This window comes from Leucopleurus acutus, assembly GCF_964270905.1.
Source record: "Leucopleurus acutus genome assembly, chromosome: 18".
Classification (NCBI taxonomy): domain Eukaryota; kingdom Metazoa; phylum Chordata; class Mammalia; order Artiodactyla; family Delphinidae; genus Leucopleurus; species Leucopleurus acutus.
In genome coordinates this window covers 70221919-70247210 of record NC_139160.1, presented here as the reverse complement: position 1 = coordinate 70247210, position 25292 = coordinate 70221919, and the positions used below count along the sequence as shown (strand labels likewise).

Here is a 25292-nt window from a genome sequence, read left to right as displayed (position 1 = left end):
AACAATTCTGGCATACAATATAAAAAGGATAATTAAATTCAGATCCCTCTTCTATAAAGTTCGTTGTCTATATGTAGCACTTGAAATACTACATTTCACGTCTCCAATAGGAGGCTGAAGAACAAATCTTGATCTAATAGAAGATTACACAGCTGTTAAAAAAGGATGATGTACACAGATTAATAAAAGTTAAATGTGTACGTAGATTTATGCAGGCCACTGGTCCTTGACCCAAGCTGCATGTTAATTAAAGCTCCTGAAGAGTTTTAAAAATGCTTGCCTCCCCTGCAAGGTTTTGATTTAATTCCTCTCTAGGGCAAAAGCACTGACAGTTTTTAAAGCTCCTGATGTGACTCTAGTATGCAGCTAGGGCTGAGAACCACTAATACAATTGCATTTCTGATTAAGAAATGCATGCCATTAGAAGCCTAAATAGACATTTCTCCAAAGAAGACACACGGATGGCCAAAAGGCATGTGAAAAGATGCTTAGTATCACTAATTATTAGAGAAATGCAAATCAAAACTACAAAGAGGTTATCACCTCACACTGGTCAGAATGGCCATCATCAAAAAGTCTACAAATAATAAATGCTGGAGAGGGTGTGGAGAAAAGGGAACCCTCTTACACTGTTGGTGGGAATGTAAACTGATGCAGCCACTATGGAAAACAGTATGGAGATTCCTTAAAAAACTAAAGACAGAGCTACCATATGATCCAGCAATCCCACTCCAGGGCATATACCTGGAAAAGACGAAAACTCCAATTCGAAAAGATACATGCACCCCAGAGGTCATAGCAGCACTATTTACAATAGCCAAGACAAGGAAGCAACCTAAATGTCCATCAACAGATGAATGCATAAAGAAAATGTGGTACATATATACAATGGAATATTACTCAGCCATAAAAAGGAACAAAATAATGTCATTTGCAGCAACATGGATGAACCTAGAGATTATCATACTAAGTGAAGTAAATCAGGAAGAGAAAGACAAATACCATATGATATACTTACATATGGAAATCTAAAAAAATGATACAAATGAACTTACTGACATAACAGAAAAGACACACAGACACAGAAAACAAATTTATGGTTACCAAAGGCGGAAGGCAGGAGGGACAAATTAGGAATTTGGGATTAACAGATACACACTATTACACATTAAATAGATAAACAAGGACCTACTGTATAGCACAGGGAACTATATTCAATATCTTGTAATAATCTATAATGGGAAAGAATCTGAAAAAGAATATATATATATGTATGTGTAACTGAATCACTTTGCTGTACACCTAAAACATTGTAAATCAACTATACTTCAATAAAAAAATTCATTAGAAGAAAAGAAATGCATGCATTAAAAGAAAAATTCAGAAGGACGAATGTCAGGTTGCTGTTACCATCCCTGGGCGGTGGCATTTCAGAGGCTTTCACTTGCTAAACTTTACATACCTGTGTTGCCCGAAAGTTTCTGCAGCTAGCACTCATTATTTTCATACTAAACCAAGAATTATTTTCATTTTATAAACTGATTCACAAAAGTGCAACGGCAAGGATGTTGAACAATGGGAGCTCTCATACGTTTCCTGTGGAACTAGTACGATCACTTTATGACCCATCAAAAGACAGGCACAAGAATTTTCAAAATAGGATTTTTCATAATAGCCAAAAACTGAAAACAAAGCAAGTACCAATCTGCAGAATGGATACATAAATCGTGGTCCATCAATTATATAGCAAGGAAAGTAAACTACTGCAACACCCCACACATGGAGGAATCTCACAAAAAACATCGAACGAAAGCAGCTACGCATAGAAGAACACACATCGTATGATTCCATTTTACAAAATTCAAAACAGGTTAAAGCCGTTCGATAAGTGTCGGTGGCTGCTTTGGGGAGGAAGCAGCAGTGAGTAGGAAGAGGCAAGAGAGGGGCTGGGGTGCTGCATATATGGGGTGCTCACTTTGTGACAATTCATGACAATACACTTAGGAGTTATGCACTTGTACGTGTGTGTATTCTATGTTTGTTAAGAACTTTTAAACAACTGATAGATACATATGTAAACTGACTTCAGGAAAAATAAGCAAAGAAAAATTAGTAAAAGTAAACAACATAAAACTTGTGAAAAAGAGTCTATTAATTCTCTAAGAACTCTTAATTCTCTGAGAACATGGTAACGTTTAAATAAAAGCGACTAGCACCAACTTGGGAAGGGCAATTGTTGGCAACGTCGAATTCTTCCTGCTTTCGACAGGCTTCTGCAAGGGCGACTCTGTGAACAGGGTCCCACATTTTTTCCTTCCGTTCTTTCTGCAAAGACAGAAAAATGACTTTCCAATGAGGTTGACAAATGTTCAGGTAAACCTAGATAGTCATTTACAGTTGTTATGAGCTGGGATGCTATACAATTCTCCTATAAAGGTTAAAAAAATTATTTATATTCAAGCTGATAAAGCAATGGATCAGTTATAAAAAACTGATTAGCTAACTCACCACATCTAGGTTTTAAGAGAACAAGTTTATTACCAAGGCACAACCAAATGTATTTTTACACATCATATGTCCCAATTTAAATCCTTTCCTTCTCCGAGAATAACTAATACCATGTCAGGTAACTGACTGAAATCCCAGTCATTTGAAGAAAACGTTTATTTTGAACCCTTACAGAATTGGGAAATGCCTTCAGCCAAGAGCAAGCAGAAGACAGGAGTAAGAGTGCCTGCAGTTGCATTTTGATGGACCTGCCGGCTTCCTCAATCTCCTTCCTCTCTAGCCTGTTTTTTTTCCCCACCCTCTTGATAGGGGATCCGCTTTAATTTAACCACTCTATTTGTATGTTAATTCGTACCTTAACACGGTTGATTAAATTTAATATAGTGCATAAAAATACTATGCATTTCAGCCTGAAATTTTAAAATAAAATAGTATCCAATAAAAGTTGAGTTAAGTGCATTTATTTTCTGTATTTTTTTTTTCCAGAATGATTGGAATCTGACAAATAAGTCAAGGTTATATATGTAAAGTACTGAGTAACTTCTATGGTTCACTGACCCCTGGAGAAGCAAATCACAATACTAGATTAGATAAAAGGGCCCACAGGTCTTACCTATGAGGTCCCTTTGCCAGGATCACATCGTTTTATAGCTGAAACCTGTATGGGCTACTACTGTCAGCAGTCCTCTAAAGCAGCACTGTCCAATACGGCAGCCACTGGCCACATGTTGCTATTAAAACTTAAATTTTAAAATATTACATAAAATTAAAATTTCATTTCCTTAATCATACTAGCCACATTTCAAGTTCTCAATAGCTACTTGTGGCTCATGGCCACCATGATGGATGGATAATGAACATTTCAAACCTTTCCATCGTCACTGAAAGGTCTATTACGTTGTCTTAAAGCAGGCTCCTTCTCTTTCAATTCACAGTTCTTATCTCTCTAATGACAGACTGTGTTTCCTATCCTTCAGCTGCTTTAGGTCTGAGTAATTCTTTCCCTAATACTGAATGATGACTGGGATCAAGCAAGCTAGGTAAAGACTAAGAAAATGGGACAAATTACCATAGAAACAATAGGAACGGGAATAAATAGGGCAATCCACTTTAAATCGACTGTCTTTAACTTCTCTGAAGTTAAAAAAAAGTCCTTCAAAAATCCAATGAAAGCATATCCCATCTCCCAGAAAAACACAAATACACAAAATTTGAATGTAATTTCAAGGTACTCACAGATTCCCTAAACTTATCCATGTATCCAAGATTAAGAACCATGAATGGGTGACATTCCATTGAACAGAATCTTGCTTTAAGCAGTCACCATTTGAAAGCCTCCCAGACCCCCCAAACAATTAAGTTAGTGAGATTTTAGGAAATGTTTTTCTTCAGTATGAACAAAATTTGAGGAAGAAAAGAAGTCACTGATACTAGATGGCACGTTACCTGTATTCTTTCCTTGAGAGCCTTTGGATAGAAATCATAGCCGTTTTTTATGCCAATGTGGTATCTGCCTGAGGGATTTGTCCAGCTCGCAGGAATCTATAAAAAATAAAAAGTAAATTTCTCATTCACTAAATGCTTCCCAATTCTAATAATATAGCACTGGGGAAAAAGGTATTCGAATGGCTCAACTTGGATGAGCAGGCTCATATGTTAGAGTAACATTTTTAATATTCTAAGTTGCCACTTAATATCTCTCTGGCTCTTTTTTTTTTCATCAATGAGATGGTTTAAGGAGAATATCTTTCATTTACACAATGCTTTATAAAGTGCTTTCAACATCACATTAAACCACTAAGACCTTCAATTCCCAAGCATCAAGGACACCTCACCTCCCCCTTCACCACTCCACTGCTCATCAACCAGGGGGGAGGGAAGCCACTTACAGAACCTCTCCACTCTTAGATTTCCCATTAAGAAAAAGAACTTCTCTCTCCTCTACAATACTATAGGGATATGCCCAGATCCTAAAAAAAAAAGAGCTCCTTGAGTTCTTAAGAAAAAAGTTCTATAAAATCATGTTAATTACATATAACATCTTACAATAGTTTTTCCCACTATCTCAAAGTATTTAAAACTAACACTTCCAGCTTTTAATTAACAGAATGATGTAAAGAGTATGCCCAGTTTACAAACGGAGAAAGCAAAGAAGCAAAAAGAAATCAAATTGCTGGCCCAAACAACAGAAAGGTTGAAAAGAAAACTGGAATCTAGTTCTATCACAGAGACAAAAACTTGGTGTAAAGGATATGGATTTTAAAATCAGATAAACCTGGTAGTGCGCCCAAACTCTGCCACTAACCAGGTGGGACCTACAGGCTTCTGCTTCCTCATGTGCAAAGGGAAGAAAATAATCTTTACCTCCCGATTTGCATTAATAATAAGATGCATGAGCATCAACTAACTGGAAATGTCAATCAAGACAACGGGGACTCTTTGTCATCACAGGACCCATGATCACTAAAAACAGCTTTTAAATGCGTACAGATTATGAAGCTGAACCATCAACCACTCAGAGCTGGTGGACTGACTGGTGGTTCTTACTTGTGCAGGATCTTTAACCGACTCTTCCTCAAGTCCCTCTTCGTCAAATTATTCCCCAGGTAGGAAGCCTCTGAAGGAAATTTTCTCACAACTAAATACAGGAAGACAATCATTCACAGCACTTCAAAGATCTACTGACTTTAAAAAGCACATGCTCATCAGTGATCTTTTCTCAATCAACTGGATGTCTGGAGTTTGTGAAATTTCAAATATGCTGGCACACAAACCAGTGCTTTTCATTCAAAGCTTATCAGCTTTCTTTAGAGAATAGAGATTCTTAACTCTAACATTCCTGCAACAGCCCGTGACATAACCACAACAATAAATAAAGCGCTGCAACAACAAAAAGGTAAGTAGTCACTAGCTGGCAAATCCAAAGACTACTTCATCACAGATGTCTCACGACACAGGTGGCTTTGTAACCCTATACGCTAGCGACAACTTCTTTGCGCAAAGAGATTACAAAAAGCTGTGAAATGCGAAAGGATTAAATGGAATAACTAATTAAAATGACTGCAAAATAATCAGGTGTTAAGACAACCACAATTACTTAAAATACGTATATAATACAATAAAAGTAATCCAACAGACATAACTTATATTTAATCAAAATGAGACCAAATTCTGCAGGGTCCATGAACAAGATACTTCTCAAATCACGACTATATATTTTCCTCAAAGTAAAGGCAGACTAGTTACTTACAAAAACTGAGCTAAAAAAAAAAAATCAGAAAATAGAAATTATGTATAATCATGGCTCTGCCAGCTAACCTTAACCAAGTCAGAGTGAAGCTAACGTTACTCTGAGGCAATTATGGAGTATGTCATTTTACATATTTGAGTATTTCATAATATGAAGTTACTTTTGGTCTCTTTTAAGAATCAAAGTGCTTATTTTGACCATTTTAAGCTGCTCTCTTTAAAAAGAGTTTTAATTACGTGGTAACCACAATGTGGTAAGACCGATTTTCAAACGAGAAACAGAATCTCTTTAATTTCTAATTACACCTCATTTCCCCTGACTCTTCTTTAAAGAGAGGATGCTTAATGAATTGAAGGTTCTCTTCACGAGACAAGTGTCATCATGAGTTGTTAACGTTCCACGCAGGAAAATCTGAGTTTCTGCCTCAGAACTGTACTTCAGACTTGTCAGCCTCATGGTCCTGCCAGGACACATGGACCCTCTTTCCTTCAGCTATCACTGCATCTAACTACAGTGCTAAACCTGGCCAAGGCATTCACGGTCTCTGGACTAACCGTTTTTTTACCATGTAAGGCTAAATATTGATGATTTTAAAAACTGACTTCAAGTTAAATGTGGTAAAGTTTTAGAAAGCGCTGTGCTCCCTTCCAAATGCTACTAAAATTAGAATAAGGAAAAGGAAAAAACCAAAAACCCAAAGGACAAAGAATGGGCAATGAGGCTTTAGAAGCCAAAAGTCACCACATTTTGAAAGTTGCAAAGTAAAAAGGCGGCACTGAAAATTAGTGGGGCAACTATGGAATTTTAATACATGGTGTTGGGACAAGTGGGTCTTCAGATGGAAAAAAAGATACAGGACTCTTATTTCAAACTAAGCATTAAATCAATTCCAGGTGACTTCTAAGAACAAATATGAAAAGAAGAACGATGAAAGTTTTCAGAAAATAAATATGGGAGAATATCTTCATGATTTGGGGACAGGAAGGATTTTTTTTTTTTTTTTTTTTTGCTATCAAATACGATTTTAAAGAACTCAAAGCAGTCCATCATATTTACTCAGACATTTTGCTTCTTTTGCTAGTCCTTCATTTCTGCTGCTCCATGTTTTCTTCCTGTCTGAAAAGCCTCTTTTTACTATTTTTTAAAAGTGTATCTGCTGGCTATAAATACTCTTAGATCTACCTTATCTGGGAACGTCTTTATTTCACCTTTTCCCCGAACATATTTTCACTGGATATAGAATTTGCAATCGACAGATCTTTTCTTTCTGCACTGGAAAAATGTTGTACCACATCCTTCGGGCCCCCAGGGTTTCTGATGAGAAAGCTAAAGTCATTTGAGTATCTTTGCCATCTATACAATGGGTCCCTTCTCTCTGGCCATTTTCAAGATTTTTTTTCTTTGTTTTTCATTTTTGGCAATCTGATTAGAATGTTTCTGGGCATGAATTTCTTTTGGTTTATCTTACCTGGGGTTCACTCAGCTTCTAGAATTGGTAGGTTTATATCTTTGCCACACTTGGGAGATTCTCTGCCACTATTTTTTCAAATATTTTTTTTCCAGCAGCACACTCCTTTTCCTCTTTCTTGGGGTCTGATGATGCAAATATGTGACCATTTGTTATTGAGCTACAAGCTCCCAAAGCTAAGTTAGCTATTTTTCAGTGTTTTTCTCTTCAGTATTCAGAATGGATATTCTCCACTGGTTGATCTTAAAGTCCACTGACTCAGACTCCTCCGTCATCTCCATTCTGCTACTATATCCACCCAGTGATGCTTTCTTAAAATTTCAGGCATTGTAAGTTTCAGTTCTAAAATATCCATGTGAGTGTTTTTAGTTTCTATATCTTTGCTGAGTGTATTAGTTATTGCTGTGTTATAAATACGGCAAACTCTGTGACTTAAGAGAACACACTATTTACAATCTTACACATTCCATCAATCGGAAGCTGGCACAGCTTAGCTGGATCCTCGACTTGGCTTCAACCGAGGTGCTGGCCAGGGCCCTACTCTCATCTGGCACTTGACTGGTGATGGAGCTCGCTTCCCTCTGTCTGTGAGACTGAGGGCCACTGATTCGCACTGGTTGTCAGCTGGAGGAAGGACTTATTAAGACACAAAAAGCCCCCAACAAAAAGGCAAAAGATTGATATCCAGCTACACCAAATTTAAGAACTCCTACTCATCAAAAGACATCATCTGGAAAGTGAAAATATGAGTACAGAGTGGGAGAAGACACCCGAAACACATGTAACCCAAGGACAGGTAATCCCACAAATCATAACAACTCAGTACTAAAAACAAAGGGCAAATGAACTCGAAGAGGCGCTTCACAAAGAGGAAATCCAAATGTCTAAGCAACATATGAAAAGGTGCTCAATCATATTAGTAATTAGAGGAATGCAAATTAAAACCACAACGTGATACAGCTAGATTCCCAGCCTATAAGCAAAATTTTAAACGCCTAAAAACACCAAGTGTTATTAGCAGTGCAACTATTAAAACTCCTATATACAGCTGGTGGAAATGTATTTTAGTACAAACACTTGGAAAAACTGTTCGGCATCACCTAGTAAAGGTGTATCTCTATGACTCAGCAATTCCACTCCTAGAGGTACACATCCTAGAGCTATCTGTACATGTGTGCACAGGATTTGTTTGCAAGAATGTTCTCTAAAGAACTGTTAGTGACAGCTCCAAACTGGAAACAACTCAACTGTTCCCCAGCAGAATGGACAGAATGTGGTACATACAAACTATGTCACAGGCACAGCAATGAAACTCAACACATCATCGCTCCATGCAAATCATGGCTGAACCTCATAAATCTTGCAAACACCCAGGAAAAGAAGACATGAAATGACACACAAATGAGGCCATTCATATAAAGGTCACAGTAGGCAAAACTAACAAATATATTCCATGTATCCACATAGAGGTGGTAAAACTGTAAAGGAAAGCGAAGAAGAGATTATCACAAAAGTCAAAATGCACTGTGATCTGGAGAACACAGAAAGCTTCTGAGGCCTGGCAACGCTCTCGGTCTTATCTGGGTGGATAAAATGGCGTCTGTTTAAATTACTCATTAAACTGAACATGTGTGTTTCATGCACTTTTCTTCTTGCCTGTACAATTTACCATGAAAGGTGTTATCCTTCTATTCACTCTTTTGCTTCTACCTGCTCCTACGAGTACCGCTGGCCATAAGTAATGGACTGCCAGTTTCTCAAGACAGCTTAGAACAGCATCCTTAGAGAATGAGACGGCAGGAATCTTCAAAGCACCTAACTGTCGTTGATCTTAAACTGGCAGAAGAATTAGACATTAACCATCAGCAGTTTACAGGCTATTTGGAAGAAGCAGAAGTAGAATACAGGTATTTGACTCATTTTAAAGCACGGTTAAATCAAAGAAACTTGAAGACTTTACTGTGTTGCTTTCTGAAAACTCTGTACTAAAGAGTTCTGAGAGATCCCACTAGCTAGAATCCCAGTGACTAACAACATTATTCTTTTTAATGACTACTGCAAAATATCTGAACACCTGCACATGCTTGAAAAAAAATTAACTGAACATGTGTGTAACTATGGTCTATGTATGGCTGGAGAAGGGAACTGTAACCAAGAAGACGGGTGGAAAGTTGGTATGAGGACCAATTAGTCCCCTGCTGCCTACCCCCACATCCTGCATGAAGGTGGTGAGAGACAGCTGGGATGTGAACACTCTAGAGAGGTCTATATCCTCTCTAGAGAGGATGGGAGAGACGACGCACAGTGAAGAGTCTGCAAGAACTCTCCCCGGGTGCCTTTCAAGGCTCAGGTCCCCAGATGCTGAGGGCCAGGCTCCTCTCTCACTCCTCTGCCCCCAAACTCCAGGCCAAACAGGCGAAGGTCCTCTTTGAGGTAACTGGGCATCTCAATGGAAAAAATATACCATATACGGAGATCCTGGGGCCTCCCATGATAGTATCGTGACCCTACAGTGAGACCCACACCACAGACTCTCCACAAGCAGGGAACTTCCAATCACCTTTCATGTGCCACTAAATCAGAGACAGCTGCGGTGAGGGGACACCCGAGGAAAAGCACTCAGGTCAAAAGCAAAGCACACGGAAGAACAGGCCGGGGAAGCAGGAGGAGGGTCGGGAGGAGGTGAAGGAAAAGGAGAGCAAGATCAGGAGAAAGAGGGAGGGCGGGAGGAAGCAGAAGGTGAGGAAGAAGAGGAACAGAAGAAGTCATGAGACAGAACTTTTCAAGACAATGATATTCTCGCAGATAAAACACTGTATACATGACACAGAAATGTGCTCTGAGGGAACATGAACAGACTTCTGCAATTAAAAATTGGCAAAATTCAATACATGAGCTAGAAGAAAATGTTGAGAACATCTTGGAACTCTCTCAGGAAGGAAAAAAATCAAACAAAAGCAATGAAGAAAAGGTAGAAAACATAAGAAAACTGGAGGATCAACTAAAGAGATCAGTGTCCGCTTAACAGGAGTCCCAGATAAAAGAACAGCAAAAAAGTGGGAGGAAGTAACCCAAGAGACGATGCAAGAAAATTTCTCAGAAATGAAGGACCAGAGAGCTAAACCCTCTTCTTCCACTTTTAATTCTACAGATAAAGTCTAAAACTAGGGGGTAAAAATTAGAATAAAAAGTATTTTAGCTTGTCATTTAAAACTCTGAAGATAATATATCAAAGCCTTAACCCTGGTTGAGCAGGAATTGGTGGTGATCCATGGAAAGGGGAGTGAACTTTTCTTTAGAAGCCTTGTAGAAGGTTCTTTAAACTATGTAGACATATTGGATACAATTAAAAATTAAATTAAAAAAACTCACTATACTGATGGGCTGAGAACAGTTAATAGCACAGCTCAAGAAATATATCACCAAGTTGAGAAAGGATGTAAATACCCATCTATCGATTTTCTGATCTTACTTCACAGCCATGTATACAATACACTAATTCTACCTTTGAGCACTAGTAACATTACAAGTGTGGATGGTTTATCTAGAGCATGGGCTACAACTATTCAAAAATAGATTTTTGAGGATACTATTGATACTTTATATGATTCTAAATCTGCCTGACTTACTAGGAATGCTCTCTAGTTTCCCAGAGTACTGTAACTCACAGGAATCCCAGGTTTCTCTTTGAAACATACTGTAAATAACAAGTTGACTTGGGAAAGACAGGCAAAACTAGAGTAATTCAGATGTGCAGAAAGTCATTTCCCTGCAGTATTTCTTTTTAAAGCACATGGTGCCTTTGTCAGCTTGGGCCGCCATAAGAAAATACCACAGACTGGGTGGTTTAATAACAGACATTTGTTTTCTCAGTTCTGAAGGAGCACGAGATCAGGGTGCTAGCATGGTCGGATTCTGGTGAGACGCCCTTCCTGGCCTGCAGGCATGGCTTTCTCATGGTGTCCTCACAGAGCAGAGAGAAAGCAAGCTCTCCCTTAGAAGGGCACTTATCAAGGCGTTAATCCCATCATGAGGGCCCCTCCCTCATGACCTCATCTAACTAACACTAATCACCTCCCAAAGGTCCCACCTCCTACTACCATCACACTGGGTGTTAGGGCTTCAACATACGAATTCAGGGGTCACACATGCAGTCCACAACACATGGGAAAAGAAGCAAAACTGGGATATGAATGCCTGCCATCTGCCTGTGACAGGCAGCGGAACTGTGAACATAAGGAGATACTACTCCTGTGATTATGTTATGGGAAGTAATATGGCAAAGGTGAAGGGCTTTTTCAGATGCAATTAAGGTCCCTCATCAGGTGACTGAATTCATCAAAAGGAGAGTGCCCTGGTGAGCCTGACCTAATCAGGCAAGCTCTTTAAAAGAGAGACTGGGGTCACCCCCGAGGTCGCAGAGATTCTCCTGCTGGCCTTGAAGAAACACGCTGTCATGAATGAATTCTCCCAACAACAAGGTGAACCTGGAAGATGATCCTGAGCCTCAGTTGAGACCACAGTCCCAACCAACACCTGACTGAGGTCTTGTGGAACCCTGAGCAGAGGACCACAAAAAGTCGTGCCCAGACTCCTGACCCACAGAAACTGTGAGATAGTAAATGTAGAAACGTGTGTGGTAAGCTGACGTTTGTGTTAATTTGTTGTGCTGCACAGAAAACTAATACACTGCCGTGACGATCTTACCTGAGAGACAAGGTCTAAACATGATTCAGATAGATGGTAAAAGATGGGAAGTTAAATATAGCTCTTTAGATATCTAAATGACCACAAATTTACCTTCCAAACTAATTCTGCTTATTGTTTGAAAAGATAAGAGTACTGAAACACAATCAAATTCTTGCCATCTAACAAACCCATTAGCTAATATCTCATGAACTGCTTTATGTTTATTTCCTAATCATCTTTCATGTTAGCTTACCCCAGCCTTTCTGCCAAGTACATGGAATAAGACAAGGTCAGATATTTAAGTCCACAAATATTAAAGCCTAAATATTTCAAGTTCAAGTTCCCAGAAGGGAAAAGTGGAAGGCATAACTACATTCTCATCACTTTTCCCACCTTTCCACTTAAAACTTAAAATTTTTAGAATACAGCAGCCATACTGGAAAAAAAAAACAAAACCCCAATTCCAAGCCCACTATCAAACAACAAAAACAATAACTTCCACTAAGATGGACCCTAAGGGTCCACACCACCTGGTACCCATGCCCTTGTAAAATCCCCTCTCTGTAAGCGTGTGCTGATCTACTGACTCACTTTGAATGAAAAGAACATGGCAGAGGCAACAGGCACCACTTCCAACATCATTTTATAAAGGGACCAGAGCCCCCACCTGGGCTCTCTCTGACTGCTTGCCCTGGGGAAGGCAGCTGAATGCTGTGAAGCAGCCGCATGGAGAGGCCCATGTGCTGAGGAACCAAGCCTGCCAATAACCACAAATTCCCCTTCCCCAGCCACATCGAGCCTTCAGATGAAATCACAGCCCTGGCCGACAGTTAGCAAGCTCAGGAGAGATCTTGAACAGAGGCACCCAGCTAAGTCACATCCAGATTCCCAACTCACAGAAACTGTAAAATAACAAATGTTTGTTGTTTTAAAGCATGAAGTTTTGAGGTGATCTGTTATATGGCAATAGGTAACTAATACCATACCATGAAATGTAAGGTAAAAACGTAAAATGCTTTGAGGTGATAGTACAAAAAAAAAAAAAGAAAAAAATTCAATAAAAAGATAAAAGCTCCAACCTTAAGCACTCTTCCTGAAAGACCAATAATTTCACCATCTTTTGGCTCTACCACTGTAGCAGTGTTCACATCACCACTTCCTGTTGTGTCAATGATATCAATGATTTTTGGTCTTCCATCAGTTGTAACCTGAAAATTAAGAGACAATTAAAATATGAATTATAGATTTTAGTTTTTATCCTTAAAGCAATGCCAGCTCCCGTACGTGTGTGTGTGCATGCACATGTACCCATACCTAAAATATCCTATAAAATCTGCATTCATTTTAAAAAGAGAACTGAAGTTTTAAGCCAAAAGCCTGACAGATACTAACGAGAAGATTTAGTTACAGAAAACAGCACAGAATCCTTCAAGTGGTTTCATGTGTTCAGGTAGATACTTCTTGGGCACTTACCACAGGCCACACTCAGTTAGGTGTCGGGAGTACAGCAATGATCAGTACACAAAATTCCTGACCTCACACACTCTGTGTTACATGGACTCAATCAACAAGTCAAATATATAACACGTCAGATGGTAATCACTACTAGGAAGAAAATCAAGCAGGGAAAGGAGACAGGTGGTATGGGGCTTTCAATACTAATTAGGCTGGTCAAGAAAGGTATCACTGAGAAGGTTAACATTTGAGAAAAGGTCTGAAGAAAGTGAGTTTTTGGTTGGACAAAACTTTAAGGGGAAAATGTTCAATAACATTTCATTATTGGAGGTCACACTAACACTCAAAACTTCTTAAATCAAGTTCAAACTTAGCACTCAAACTTGTCTCTCCCCAGGCCTTGCCATCTCAGGAAGCCAACACACACCCAGCTGCTCAAGCCAGAAACTTACAGAGTCCTCAGATTTTTTAGTTTACTCCTCACAGCAAATCTCTCAGGAAGTCCTCTTCCTTCTACCTCTAAAGTACAGTTCAGACCCACCTTCCCTTGATTCTTCACTCCTGGTGTCCTGAACCTCTCCACCACCACCACTTCCTGCTCATACACAATGCTGGCTCCCAGGAGGCCCTCCACAAGCAACAGCAAAGCCAGTCGGGTTGTGGCAGTCCTCCACTGAACACCCTCAGTGGGCTCACAGACATCGGAAGCAGACCCTGCCCAGGGTGCCAGTCACTCCCGCCTCTGACCACCTGGTCTCCTTTCAACTCCTTGGACGCGGCCACCTTCCTCCTGCCTCATGACTTTCTGCGCCAGGTCCTTCTGCTGGGAATTCTCTGTTTCTTCAGTTGTTCCACAGGTATCCCAGTCTCACCTTTCCATTTTCTAGTAAAATACCGCCCCCTTCAAAAAGGCCTCCCTGATGATCTCATTTACGTGCTTGTCATCCTAAGCCTGATTACTCTTTCTCACTGTACCTTGTTTCCTTCACAGAACTTAACTCAATTCGTAATTACTGTTTGTGACTCTTTACCTGTTTGCACTGTCAGAAGATAAGCTCCATAAGGGCAACGGCTATGTCTATTTTATTCACCGAACTACCCCAAACCTAGCAGTGCCTGTTAGGTACTCAAGGCATATGGGATTGTTGGATGGCCTGACACAAATTACTTAGCATTAAGATTGATTTTCCTCAGCTGTGGTTTCTTGGCCAGCCCCAGACTTTCATTTGGGCCATGCTGACTGCTACAGCTAACAGTAATACTGAATATCCTTATTGCCTTTGTGGGAAAAACTATTTTGGGGCTCTTTCTGGGCTAGCTTTGCAAAGGGAATTTGCAGCATTCAAGATATACATGCTGAGTTACCAGCAGGAATCAGGTGTGGAGACACAAAAAAGACAGAAAAATGAAGACCCCCCCCCACCCTCAAGAGAGAAACAGGAATGTAAAAAAATGCCTATAGTGTGACAAGAGTACAGTCTTCAGATTCCTTTTCCACCTGGAGAATTCCCCCTCTTTAAGACGAAGTGTAGTGTCCATCACTAGGAGTCTTTCTGGTCTCACGCCCTCCTCCCCAACACCAACTGCAGCGTCCTCAGAGCTCTGCAGTTAGGGTGCACCCAAAAGGAGGCGGGGGAATTCACTATGTGGAGGAAACAAACACACGGTTTTTTTTTTGACAAGGCAAAACTAGGGGATGGCTGGTAGATCCCGGATCTCACTCCAATCATCGACCAACTGGGGGCTGACAGCTCTGTCAGGGGCCGCACAGCTGTTATTTTTATGTATGGTAATTCATCAGCTGCATGTTCATTTCGGGGGGGCTGTCTATACTAGTAATAAGTATTCTAACATCCTGAGAAGGCTCAAAATCATAATTAAACAAAAATCACTGCAGAAATCATACCAAACCCTGATAAAATTATGATAAAACTTAAATCAGGGGCTTCCCTGGAGGCACGTGGTTAAGAATCCACCTGCTAATGCAGGGGACATGGGTTCGAGCCCTGGTCCAGGAAGATCCCACATGCCGCAGAGCAACTAAGCCCATGCGCCGAAACTACTGAGCCCACGTGCCACAACTACTGAGCCCACGTGCCACAACTACCGAGCCCATGTGCCACAACTACTGAAGCCCACGTGCCACAACTACTGAAGCCCGTGCACCTAGAGCCCGCGCTCCGCAATGAAGAGCAGCCTGCACTCGCCACAATTAGAGAAAGCCCACGCACAGCAACGAGGACCCAATGCAGCCAAAAATAAATACATATATAAATAAATTTATTAAAAAAAAACAAATCAGACACTGATTTTGAAGGGACTGGCTAGTATCTTTAAGAATAAAATAAAATGAAAATAAAGGAATGAAGAAAAATGTAAGAAAATCTAACAAAAATAGAAGCCACTAAGAGGAAGTTAACACTCTCCTATAAAGTTAAAACTAGCCAGATCATGTACTAAGACCATAAGCAAATAATCTATGTTAAACATGTATTCCAAATAAGCACATAATTTGAAACCTACACCACAGCCCTAAGAACACAAACCATTTGTCTTTGCTTTCTCGTTCAATGACCAAACAACTTCGGTGACTTGAGATTGAGAATCACAAGAGATCACTAACAAGTCAGACACGGATCCCTCTCATTAGAAACCTCATTATGAGTGTGAGCAAAGAAAGAAAGCCTAACGGGATTTAGTGGTTTATTTACCATCTACAACTGCCACAAGCTTTACTCACTAGGCTCTCTCTCTCTCTCTCTCATTAAAAATTCTCATACATGCAGTTACTCCTTCCTTCAACCATTAGGTAAAGGGAACCACTCCACTGGAGATAAGAAGATACAAGAGGGAGTTTAGGGTTAGGAAGGACAGGTTTTAAAAAGGCAAATCAGCTGAGAATTTTGCAGAGGCGCTCTGGGAGGAGGCCAGGAAACTGAACTGCTAACACTGGAACTCTATCCTTCATCTTTGAGGACGGGGAGGGGTACCATGGGCCTGAAGGCACAGTTACTATGCGGAGAGCTAAGGTGATAAGCCCTGGGAACGGGGTGGGAGACTGAGATGCTGGGCGCCACTGGCCGAACAGAAAAGAAATGGCCCAAAGATATTCTCCCCAAACATCAAGAATCTACGTTACTTTGTGTCTCCACTGAAACAGTTACAGTGAAGTTGGTGAGGGTTTGTAGAGGATTGGAACAAAAAGGGGAAGGTTCGCAAACTATCCTGCACAAGCCAAAGTGAACGTATAAGCATCCACTTGAAATTTCAGGGAAGATACTGAAAATACTCCTTTAAGCAAAGAATGGTATGTCATAAACAAACACTATTAAATGACTATTATTCTAAGAACATAATGATGAATGAATAAGACAGGCTTTGCTTTCAGAAAGCTTACAATCCAGTTGGGAAGACAAATGAGAAAAGAGAACAGGACTTCCCTGGTGGCGCAGTGGTTTAGAATCCGCCTGCCAAAGCAGGCGACACAGGTTCGAGCCCTGGTCCAGGAAGATCCCACATGCCGTGGAGCAACTAAGCCCGTGCGCCGCAACTACTGAGCCCAAGTGCTGCAACTACTGAAGCCCACGTACCTAGAGCCCATGCTCCACAACAAGAGAAGCCACTGCAATGAGAATCCCGCGCACCACAAGGAAGAGTAGCCCCCGCTCGCCGCAACTAGAGAAAGCCCGCATGCAGCAACGAAGACCCAACACAGCCAAATAAATAAATAAATTTATTTAAAAAAAAGAGAACAGCAATATAGGATGATAAATAATAATGATAAGGACAGTGTCTAGGAAAGCATGTAAGAACACAAAAGCCAGCTTGGGGGAATCAGGAAAGGCTAACTGAAAGGGAGGTAATAAAACTTAAATTAATGGAGAGCACCCACTATTAGTAACCAAGTACATACCTATGATAACTTCCTTACTGTACTCCATTATATTTTAGTGAAGGTAAAATTAGAAAGACTTTTACAGGACTACTTCCTCCTTCCCAAACTATTTTTTTCCCATGAGGAAATTGTGGACATTATCACATATATACATTTTTTTTCCATTCAACACAAAATGTTACAAGCACATTTCATACAAAATGAATTTGGATATATGCTTTCAAGGAATTTTAACTGAACCAGGAAAAAGGTATATAAGCCGATATACTAAAATGAAACATTTTAGGGAATTCCCTGCCAGTCCAGTGGTTAGGACTCCGTGCTTTCATTGCTGAGGGCCTGAGTGCGGCCAAAAAAAAAAAAATTTTTACGTGCTATAGGATATGAAAAAATTGCTATGAGAGCAAACTAAATAACTGTCACCAGGGACTTGGCCTTACTCCTCTTTGAACCCCCAGGTCCTAACACAGGGGCTGGCACATACATATAAATACACAGTGGGGGGCTGAATTAATATCACTAGATAACCCCAAAGGTAACAGGTGAAGGCCCAGCTGGTCTTAAGGGATTAAGTAGGTGTTTACAGGTGATTGTAGAAGGTCTGCAGGCAGATTAAACCCCACATGCAAAAGCATGTGTTGGGGAAAGACCTGGAACATCTGGGTGAGAGCAAAGCTGTGAAATGCTGTTGGTGGAAGCACAGGCGGGGTGCTTCAATGGTGGGGCAGAGTGGATGTGGACAGAAGAAGTGGTGGGATGAGAACCGAGGCTACGCAAAGAGCTGGAGCTGAATGGCAAAGAGCTGTGCAAAGTTCAAATCTGGGGGTTTCAACGCAAAGACAACTGGGATGCCCAAATAGTTCTGTTTTATATTAAGCAAAGGTGTGATGGGTTGTTTTGTTTTGTTTTTTAAGGAAAGTAACTTTGGCCATGTGAAGCGTGACCAATGGCAGCCAGGAGACCCGCTGGCTACCATGGGTTTATTTCCAGGTCCAGGCCAAGCCCCATCTCTTGTCCGCGAAGCCTGATTGCTCCAGCTCTCACTGGTCCCCTGATCAACTTCTGTTAACAGTTACCTGCAGGACTACATCATCTCTTAACGCAGAATGTTAGGGACCTGGCAGGTGCCTGAATATTTGCTGAGGAAAAGACTTAATCATTTATTTAATTACTCCTCCTCTCATGCTGGCCACCCTCTACATTTAACGAAGCCTACACGCTATCACAAGAGAACTGGGCCCAAGGCCGTCACCGAAGAATGGGACTAGAATGGGACTCCCCACTGTGCTCCTGAAAACTCTCCCTTGCACCCCTAGTCCCCTACTCAGACACCACCTGCCTTTCCAAATGTCCAGTTCAACCTCCTCTTCCCATTTCACTCTTTCCTTCCACTTTATTTCTATCCACCGTCTCATCTTAATGATGTATACACAGATCTACAAGATACATTCGTTAAAGGTAAAGGGGGGAAAAAACCTTAAAAATTCACTCATGTTTGCAAGCCACCTTAGTGAACTTCTTTCAGATGGCCATGTTTAGGTCAATCTCTCAGAGTTCAAGTTGTTAGAAGATAAGAGTTATGTTTTCATTTTCCTTCAAATATGTAGTTGCTCAAACATTTATTATTACATGCACATAATATCTAATGCGTATTCATCCTTCAGAGAGATGGTGATTCAAGATCCAGCATAAACTCCCTCTACTAAATAGCCTTGCTTAAAAAAATCAGTGTTTGTTTAACACTTTCCATGAGCACTTTAAGAAGTCACATGTAATTAATCGCCTCAATTTTCAGAGCAACACTGTGGGATGAGAATTACTGCTACTTGATAGAGAGAGTAATGGAATTATCTGATAAGCAGGTCCGGGAAATTCTACAAAAACATTTTTACTGAGACACTACTCCTCCAAACTCTTCTGATCCCCTTATTATCCGGACAAAAGAGCCAGTGACCACTTACTCCAGCTGTTCTCCCACTTATCCCTATAAAAAGTAAACACACACCACACCAGAATGGAAACCATTACTGCACTGTAATGAAGCCTCAATGAGGTGATAGCTGTCACTGCTGTACATCTTCGGAGCTCTTAAGAAAACTGGACAACCAGAGCTACCAGGAGGGAACGCATCACCTGCTCCTCTCTGATGCACCAGAGCTGCCTGACAGGGCCACCATGAGGGGTCCTGCGCTCCAGAGTGCTGCTGAAGAATGAACAGGAAGGAGCAACGTTCCCAGAGGGATTCTCTACAGAGTCGGCCGGACTGGGAACCGGAGCGGTTCCCTCCCCACCCCCACCCCCGGCATTACATCCTAACTTCCAAAATGCTACCTCAGTTATACAAGAGCACAATAAGGGATGCAGAGGAGGGAGAGGCATGGGGGAGGAGAATTATTAAACTTCAGGGTTTTAAGAAATACAGTGGAAAGACTGATACAAGGAAGAGATCAGCGTACAGGAGGATTAGGTTAGACATTTGGGAGATGAGTCTTGAAACTGTGAAATTGTTTATTGCTGGGTTTCGGTGTAAGGCTCAGGCTACTAAATTTACAAAAGTCAAACTTTGAAGACTTTAATGAGAATGCTTTCAACAGAGAGACACATTTTAAAAAATTACCTTTCGGCATGGTACCTTGATCTAACGATTTCAAAGGTGGCTAGGGCAAAACAAAATAACTTTAAAAAATCATGAAGTATGTTGTCTTACATTTTGAGGCTGAAAAAAAAATACGGAAGGATAATTTAATGCAGTCTGAAGAGTTCACCAAAAACAAAGTTGGGTTCTTCTTTATATCAAAGACTAAGCCATGCGTTTCACTGACCCTAACAAGTACATTGCGGAAGAGGGTTAAAAATAGAATACATGAAACTACCAGAGGAAACAATTCCGGAAGTTGACCGAGTTATCTTCTTGAAAGCCGGCTTTCGTGTTTCAAGATAAACTATTCCTCCCCAAACCAAACCTCCCGAACGACAGCAATAAAAATGAAGTTCTGATAGGTCATTTGCCCCTTCCCTGTTTCCTTCCCACCCCCCGCTCCCATGAATAACAAAACAGTAAAATCCTCCTTTGCAAATAACAGGCACCCGCCGGTTGGTGCCCAAGACACGAGGCACCCGCGGAAGAAGGCGGTGTGCTGGGCAGAAGCCCGAGGGCCCGGGCCTGGAGGCGCCTGGGTAGGAAGGGGCTTCCTGGGCGACCGGCGGCCCTGGGCGCCCCGACCAGCCGCTTTTGTCTGGGCCGGGATCAGGGCCCAGCCGGGGCGCCCGGCCGCCGGCCCCTCGCACCCCGCCCCCCGTCGGGCCCTCCGCCTCCTCCCGGCGGCTCCCCCTCGGCCGCAGAGCGGGCTTCGGCCTGCGAAGCTCCGACGCCGCGTCCCCTCCGCGTTCCCGGCCCGGTGGCAGGCCGCCCGCGCCCCCGCGCCCGGGCCCTCGGCGGCTGCCGCACCTGCATGCCCGGAGCCCCGGGGTCGACCCCCGTGTCCAGGACGGCGATAAGCACCCCCCGACCGTCATACTCCGGGTAGCGGCAGAGGAAGGACGCGGCCCCAGTCTCTTTCTTCGGGAGGAGGCCGTGGAAAGGGAAGGGCTCCTCGTTCGCTGCGGTGGCCATGGACGCAAGCTGGAGGGCGAAGAAGAGGCAAACTGCCAGGTTGCGCGCGGACGAGCGACGCGAGGACACCCGGGCGGCCGCGGGCCTGGGCGGGGGCGAGGGGCGGGGCCAGCCACTGGCCAATCCAGGCCCGCCAGGGAGAGGCGGCCAATCGCGCGCTGCTACGTAAGCCAACGGTGCCGCTCTCTGGAGCTGGGCCCGAGTGTTGCCCGGGCCGCAGAGAAGGAGGTGGAGTCGGAGGCGTTGTTGGAGGCATCAGTTCTCGAACCTGGGGTCTTAAAGAGACTCGAGTTTGGGAATTTTAGGGGACGGCCGGCTCCCAAGCAAAGGGTCCGCATGTCCCGGGCCGAAACACTCCTCCGGGAACGGGAAAGGAAACGGGCTGCCAGTCTGTTGTAACAGGTACCTCCCGCTGGCAAGCGATGGTTTCCGAACTTGTGGTTGTGGACTAAACTTTTCGGTCAGCTGCTGCAGAATCCCCGGTTGCCCCGAGGAAAGGGAGCCAACTCACGCTCGCTAAACCCCTAGGAGTGTGGATTTTGGCGAAATGCCGGTACAAAAATTTTTGAGAGAGAGTTCTTTGATTCAGTGGTGTAGGGATTGTGTTCCCCTTTCTCGAGTGTGTCCCTTTGTTGGGGGGGATGTGGGGGCGTATAGGGTGTGGATGGGCCAGAGCTGCCATCAACAGGAAGTGGGTTGTAGGCCGTTCAGTCGGCCTCGTAGCCAGTAACAAATACCAGGCTGAAGTGGGCCCCTCCTATCCTCATTGCTCACCCTGGGCTTCCGGGATTTCTGAAAAACATTCTTTTTTTTTTTTGTCACTCTCTCTTTAAATTGATGTTTCTGGTTGGTCCTGAAGGTTCTCCACTCAATTATCGAGCCAAAATTTGCAGTTTTTCAGATTAACAGTGGCGACTATCAATTGCTCCGTGCTGCACTAGTGGCCCTTAATGATCTTTCTGTCCGTATTCTTGCCAGGGTAATCTTAGTGTTTTGTGTGGATGTGCCAGCGACCCCTTTGGCAATCTGGCGGGGCTTATGGACACCTCAGAACAATTTTAAACTCATAAAATTTAATATATAGAATTACTCCGGAAATTATGTTGAAATAGTTATCAAAATATGAAAACCAACTTTATTATATAGCAAGTTTTGTACATATAATTATATATATGCTTCTGTGCATGAAATAACAGGAGCTAGCACCAAATCTAATAAGCTCCCATAATTTCAAAATAGTAAAGAGCATAAATAGTATTTTGACACACCTGTAACGTACTGTGATAAACATTTTTATTGGTGAAACAGTAACAAACAGTAACTGCCGATACCACTCTGGTTATTACCTACATCTATAATTGAAGGAAATATTTAATTAAAAGGTTAGTGGAAGTAAGGATGTATTTTTTTTTTCCTACTCAAGTTTTTGAACCCCATCAGATTCTATCATGGACTCCAGGTTAAGAATGCTTGGTGTAAAGGGAAATTCTATGTACACCAGTTTCCAATCCATAGGATTGGGAGATTCTCCACTAAATCTCAAAAATTACTGTAATGGCTGTGCAATTTCTTTGAATTGATTACTTGTCCATTTCTTCTATTCCATGAATCTTAGAGAAGCATGTTCTCTTTAGTGGAGAGGAAATGGAGAATAGTTAATGTTTTCTTTCCTACTCCCAACTGTGTTTATGTTACCTCTAGAAAAGGGCTTAAAATTAATGGTAAAGAAAAGACATACAGAAGATATCCAAATAGAACATGTAGTGACAGAATGGAATAGCTTCCAGTTTCAAAGGAACCGGTAGTCCAGTTGCTTCATTTTACAAATGAGGAGCAAAGGTAGACAGGTTTACTGGCTGCCACGGGTTATGAAATGGAGTTAGTGAAAAAGCTGGATTTCTGTTCTCATAGTCTGCCCCCAGTATTTTCTACCACACCTGTTGTGCTCTCCGACCAGAGTGTCACCCAGTGAATGGATGGTGAATGAACTGTTCATTGTGAAACCAAAGTGGCAGACTTTTTATTAGACTCCTATAACAATGTTCTTTAAAAAAAATTTTTTTTTTCTTACGGCTCCCATAAAAATGTTTTAGAAAAATTACGTACCCTCTTGTATAGTTTTAATATAACTTTTGAAATTTGTCATCATACGTTCAAGAAATTATAAAGGATGTGATATCTGGCATTTTATAAATATTGACATTCTTTAATGAAACCTCTACATCATTCATTTAAATATAGCCAGTTGAATGTTACTCTTTGATATCTGCCATTCTATTTATATACCTGAACATATTCCATTTAAAATCAGATATTTGACATCACTATTTCTTCTTGAAATTTTATTAACATTCTACACAGGATTTTATCCTAATGTAATTTACATCTATGATGGAAAGTCCTATTGATCATTTATTATTATCTGCAACAAAAATATGTATGTTAATATTTAATTTAAAATTTTTTCCTGGGATCAAAGTGTTAAAATTTTCCTTTTGGATTATCTTTCAATTACTGGAAAGTTGATCAAAAGGACATAAATAAATCTTAAGCTTTGATAAATATTTGATTAAGATAAAAATTACAGAACAAAAAGAAAATTTTTATTGAAAATGCAGTTCTTAAAAAGATGCATGAGAGGCATGTTTCGGGGCTTTGATGAAAGGTTTTGCTGACAGTTTTTCAAATCGTCCCTTTATTTGATGCCCAAGAAGCTATTTCACCTGAAGGTGATGCACGATAGTAAGATGCCTTTTTCTAGGAAGCTGGAGACCCAGCTGTGAAACAGGTGCGAAGGGGAGGCGATAAGTCCTCCCATCACAGGCACGTCTTCAAGCAGATAAGTTTGGAAAAGAGTAGATAGGACATGTAAGCCTCTGGAAATTGATCATATTGAAATTATCCATGGCTTTAAATCACAGTTTGAAGACCACTGTTTTATAAAACCCCCGAAATCACTTTAAGTCAATAAGAAGTCATTTACTCTTTGTCTTCAAGCCACAGTATTCTCCACATTCTGCGTTTACATCTCCTCCTCTCTGGATTTAATGACATTGCCAGCTAAGGGAACGCTCTCAATGCCAAGTCCGTTTGTGCAACTTGACAAACAGTTTGACAGTTCATTGGCTTTAAGAAGAAAACAATGAAGATACAGATAAATACAACTAGGGCTTAGGAATGGGGAGGAGGGGGAGGAAGGGGTGTCAGGACACAACGGGGTCAGCGGACCGGGGCATCCTATGTGGGGTAAAGTAACAGGCTGGACGCACGCACCCTCCCACACAGCATTGTTAGGAGCGGGAAGGGCAGAGCAGGGTGTTCCCGAGGGCCACCTCCCTTCCCCGTCACCTGCCGGGTGGGAGGCTGCGCGCCACTGCAGAGGTGTGGGCAAAGGTATCGCTTCCCATGAGTCACTTTCTTTGTAGCTATTAAGGCACCGTATCATTTAGAGAATATTCTTTAATCAAGTATCCGAAACTGCGCAGAGATTGTGAAAGCGTCATCGTGTCCCAGATGCTGGGCGTAGAAATCCTGCGCAGCGTTAGCAGCGAGGCCACTCCTCCCGTGGCGGCTCCCAGGCGGTGATGGAGGGAAGTAGGAACGCTAGGGCCGGGCCGTTCCTGGGAGATGAGGAACTTCCGTGACAGCAGATTTGGGCTGGCAGACTCCCCTCCGGCTTTGCCAAGACTCCCCTAGGCTGCGTGGCACCCAGCCTTTGCTTTTCTCTTCTTTTCTCAGGGTCTTACTTGCCTCGCGGCCTGATGGCCCTCCCAGCCTTTGGTGGACCCTTCACTATTTTACCTTACAGAGGCATTTCCCCCGATAGAATCCTTGCTCCCTTAAGCCAGTCTTGGCACTTGCTTGTCGGAGGACCCGGCCTAAACTAGCTCACACCAAACTGAGATTCAGGTGCTTCAAACTTCACCACTGCTTCCCCCTGGAGGCCAAGGCCGTTATTACATTCCTATCGAATATGCCTGCTTCCTAGACATTCTCCAGTGCAAAGCCAGATGGACAAAGGTATTTAGCAAAGCTTAAATCACATGCCTGCATTTAGCTGTAAAAGAGGCTGGGAGATTAACTTCTGACTTCTTGCATGGGTAGGCAGGACTGATAATGTGGGAAATTCTATACACATAGAAAGGCCTTTCAAAAGATGCCTCTTAATTCAAAAGATTTGTTAATTGTACCGAATAGCCACTTTGCCAACATATATATATCTATAATATATCCATTTAGCCTTAAGACGTACATGATTCTAAATACTTTAGATTATGCTTGCTATCCTCTCACTTTCTGTTCTTTCTACCTCCAAACTAAATTAAGCATTATAATACAGTTCCAGGTCCTTGAACCTTCAATAATAAAATGATAAACTAGGCAATTTGGACCAAGACTCCTGCTGACAGTAATC

The 25292-nt window shown here is 41.8% G+C and overlaps 1 protein-coding gene across 3 annotated transcripts in view; it reads right to left on the bottom strand.

Moving 5' to 3' along the window:
- The window catches only part of TPP2 (tripeptidyl peptidase 2), a 69224-nt gene extending 48343 nt beyond the window's left edge, over positions 1-20881 (bottom strand). For all 3 annotated transcript variants that reach the window (XM_082859717.1, XM_082859718.1, XM_082859719.1), the window contains exons 1-4: positions 20714-20881; positions 12995-13123; positions 3955-4050; positions 2221-2325 (exon numbers count right to left, since the gene is read on the bottom strand). In XM_082859717.1, the coding sequence (XP_082715843.1) occupies positions 2221-2325; positions 3955-4050; positions 12995-13123; positions 20714-20878 (495 nt within the window). In that variant the 5' untranslated portion in view covers positions 20879-20881. The remainder of the gene's footprint in view (positions 1-2220; positions 2326-3954; positions 4051-12994; positions 13124-20713) is intronic.
- Between the last annotated feature and the right edge of the window lie 4411 nt (positions 20882-25292).